We start from the raw sequence: 3,482 nt of genomic DNA, 5'->3' as shown, positions 1-3,482 counted from the left end.
CGATTCTTCGCTCGTAGAGGAAAATGCACGGACATATATTCAGACAACGAGACAAATTTCAAGGGAGCTAAACGTGAAATAGAAGAATTGTATAACTTCATTAATTCAAAATACAACTTTGGCATCATATCTGATCGATTATCCCAAGATCACATCAATTGGCACTTTAATTCTCCGCGTTCCCCGCACTTCGGTGACCTGTGGGAAGCAGCTGTTAGATCTTTTAAAAATCATCTTATGCGTGTTGTGGGAGACACTCTATTAACATATGAAGCATTTCAAACATACGTCATATCAATAGAAACAATATTAAACTCAAGATCCCTAACACCTATGTCCTCTGATCCCAATGATCTCACCGCCCTTACCCCCAGCAACACGCTCAACGTATGAGGCAGCACTTCTGGAACCGTTGGGTACGGGAATATCTGCATGAACAAAATATCCGAAAAAAATGGCATACAAGCGCTGCAGACAACATTAAACTGGGTACCTTAGTATTATTAATGGATGAAACTGTACCATCAAGAACATGACCCCTTGGGAGAATCATTGCTGCTCATCCTGGTGAAGATGGTGTTGTGAGAGTGGTAACGGTAAAAACCTCTCGTGGAAATTTCCAACGTAGTGTCAAAAAGATTAGTTCGTTGCCAATCGATTATAGTGACCACGTCAGTGAAAGTAACTAATATTATATATCACGTGTGAAATCTTCTTGTTAGTAGTCCTAGAAATTACTTATATATCTTTATTTTAATTGTTCATTCATCTAGCTATTCTCATATCTTATAACCTTATAAGTTAATATTGTAATAATTGAACCGATAGTTCAAGGGGGCCGGTATGTTGAAACCTGTTAAATTTGTATTCATTATCTAATGATATTTTCTTTAAATGCGACGTATTGAAATATTATTATATCAAATTCTCTGAAATAAGCCTGTACTGAAACTTGCAACTATGTTTGTATTTTGAGATGTTCTAACCATTCAGGTAGTTTGACCATCCGAACTTCCAAGAATTTATAGTACTAGTAGTCGTTGTCACCCTATTGCTCTATCTTCGTAGCTCGCCGCCTGAGGCGGAGAAATTTTCAGTTGTCTAAGGTCAATACCATCTTTGAATTGTAACGACCGTACCGCCACCCCCAACATCCCTACAATTGCATCTGTTGTTAAAACCAAAGCAGTCACGTTCATTAGGTCAAAATAAAAACACAAACCTTCTTACCTTTTTCTTATTGTCCCCTAAAATCTCTGTTGTTATTTGTGTGTAGTTCTGTATTTTTTGATTAAATAAACTTTTTTGTGTTACGAAAACTCTTTGTTCGTTCGCTCTGCGTATAATTGGACTTCGCCGNATACAAAAGGCATAATAATACAACTACAACAGAAACAATAATTATTGTAATGTATGAATAATGTAAATAAGTTGAATATTTTAATACGACTGGTTTGATCTCTTGCAGATTTAAGTCGTTTAATGTTTTGATAGTTATTTTCTTGGAGTTGGCTTCCTTTATGGGCGTAGGGATCTGGTAGTCCTCGTGGATCTTATAATTTTCCTGTATCTTCTTTGGTGAAAACATGTTCGAATCCACAATGACCGGGCATTCTGATTGGATTAAATAATTGCCATGTAATTCCATTTCTTGTAATTTTGGGTTTTCACATTGTTCCAAAATTTTAGTTGGTTTTCCAGCATGTAGAATTAGTCCTCCATTTTCCATTTCTTCTACCAGAGTTGCTTCTTGGATATTTTTGACGTATTCACACTGGTCGTTCAGTCGGCAGCGTGAATTATGGAAATTTATAATAAATGATAAATTTTTTATTTGGAATGGTGAGTCTGTCCAAACAAAATTTGAGGTGACGTAAGATGCGGGAGGTAATAAGAAGATTTCCTGTGCATTAGGAATAACGTGTATTTTAAATAATATTTCGGGGGTTTCGTGAAAAATTGGAAACCTTATTAGGAAAATAATAGATTGTTTAGTACTAACAATCCTTACATTTAGAAGTGGTATTACTTCATAAAGAGAATTTTTCAGGTATATAACAGATTTAATTGGAAATATTTGTAAAAGTTGTTGTGATAAGGACTGGTAATTTTCCTGAGGTAAAATTTCAAGGTTTAATATATTTTGCTTAGCTAGTGTAATTGCTCTTTCTATCAATAGAATTTTATCTACTATTTTCTGTGTTAAAAGAATGTAAAATTGTATTTCTTCATTTTCTACAACATCCTTTGTTTTGTTTGTCATGAACACTGTAGCATTGTTTATGTATTGTTGAATCTGTTGTATATTTTTATTTAATTTATTTGTTATTTCATTCGAAATTGATGAGTACCTATTTTGCACTCGCACAATTTCACTTTGTTTTTCTTCAAGAGCTCTTATATTCTAATGTATTTGTTCTAAATCATCATTATCCGGATTGCCTGTTATGAATTTAATTCCAGTTCCCAAGAAGTTTAGTAATCCTCTTTTAGTAATGAAATGATTAATTTTTGCGTATTGTTGTTCAAAGAATGCGAGACGTCTTTCTAATAATGGAAGTGCTGGACCATTTCTTTTACTTTCTCCAATTTTATATTTGATAAGAGTAGCAGCATTTAATAGTTTTAAATATGACGAATACAATGAAGAGTGATTGACAGCGAAATATATTGTGTGATAGTGATTAAATATGTATGCAGGTCCTAACTCTTCTTTTAAATATCCAGCGGTAGTGTTAATTTCCTGGATCCTGAGGTTCTCGGCTGGAAGAGGCTTCCAACTGATCCTGTAAAGAAATTTCTTTTCTTAGTCTTCTCATTTGAGATAAATGACGGTTGGTAGATTTCTTATTTTTCTCTGGGGTGATGTTAAGTATGTTTTTGTCATTTTTATTTCCAAATGTGGCAGGTTGATACTTATTTGTTGATTTTCGCTGTGGTTGAGTCCTTACAAATACTCTTTCCTGTGTTATTTCGACATTGGCATCATTTCTGTTTCTATTAACGTAATTGAGGCGTTTCTGTGCTCTCTCTTTTTGTTTTTGAAATAATTGCTCGTAAAATTTTATTAATTCTTTTCGTCTATTTTGAACATATTCATGCATTGAAGGTTTTTGTAAAGAGGTTCTTAGTGGATCAATTTCTTTAAAAGGTCCGTATAAAATTTCAAAAGGTGTAAAATCGGTTGAAGAGTGAATGCTATTATTGTACATATATACTGCAGTTTGTACATTATCCTCAAGAGTGCTCTCTGGATCATTTTCTCGTAAAATTCTTAATTTTTCTGCTAGATTTTTGGCCAGTAAAATTTTCTTCTTAGTTTTTTATACGTTTCATTTATTCCTGTATGCATAGTAGTGTGATATTGTTTGGTAATATCTAGTTGGTCCTCTAATGTAGTGATATTTTCTAATTTCTGAGTACATTTTATTAATTTAAATGGTATTGTTTCATAATTACGTTGTAGTGTTTCAACCAGTTGT

General features: G+C 33.3%; 1 protein-coding gene across 1 annotated transcript in view; it reads right to left on the bottom strand.

The window, feature by feature from the left end:
- Positions 1-1,043: 1,043 nt before the first annotated feature.
- The window catches only part of LOC112904633, a 6,342-nt gene continuing 3,903 nt past the window's right edge, over positions 1,044-3,482 (bottom strand). Inside the window, exons 2-3 of the mRNA XM_025975167.1 lie at positions 1,315-1,588; positions 1,044-1,156 (exon numbers count right to left, since the gene is read on the bottom strand). Coding sequence (XP_025830952.1) covers positions 1,044-1,156; positions 1,315-1,588 — 387 coding nt within the window. The remainder of the gene's footprint in view (positions 1,157-1,314; positions 1,589-3,482) is intronic.

This window comes from Agrilus planipennis, unplaced genomic scaffold (genome assembly GCF_000699045.2).
Source record: "Agrilus planipennis isolate EAB-ADULT unplaced genomic scaffold, Apla_2.0 scaffold202, whole genome shotgun sequence".
Lineage (NCBI taxonomy): Eukaryota > Metazoa > Arthropoda > Insecta > Coleoptera > Buprestidae > Agrilus > Agrilus planipennis.
The sequence above is the reverse complement of the archived record's forward strand: the minus strand, read 5'-3'. Positions and strand labels throughout refer to the sequence as shown.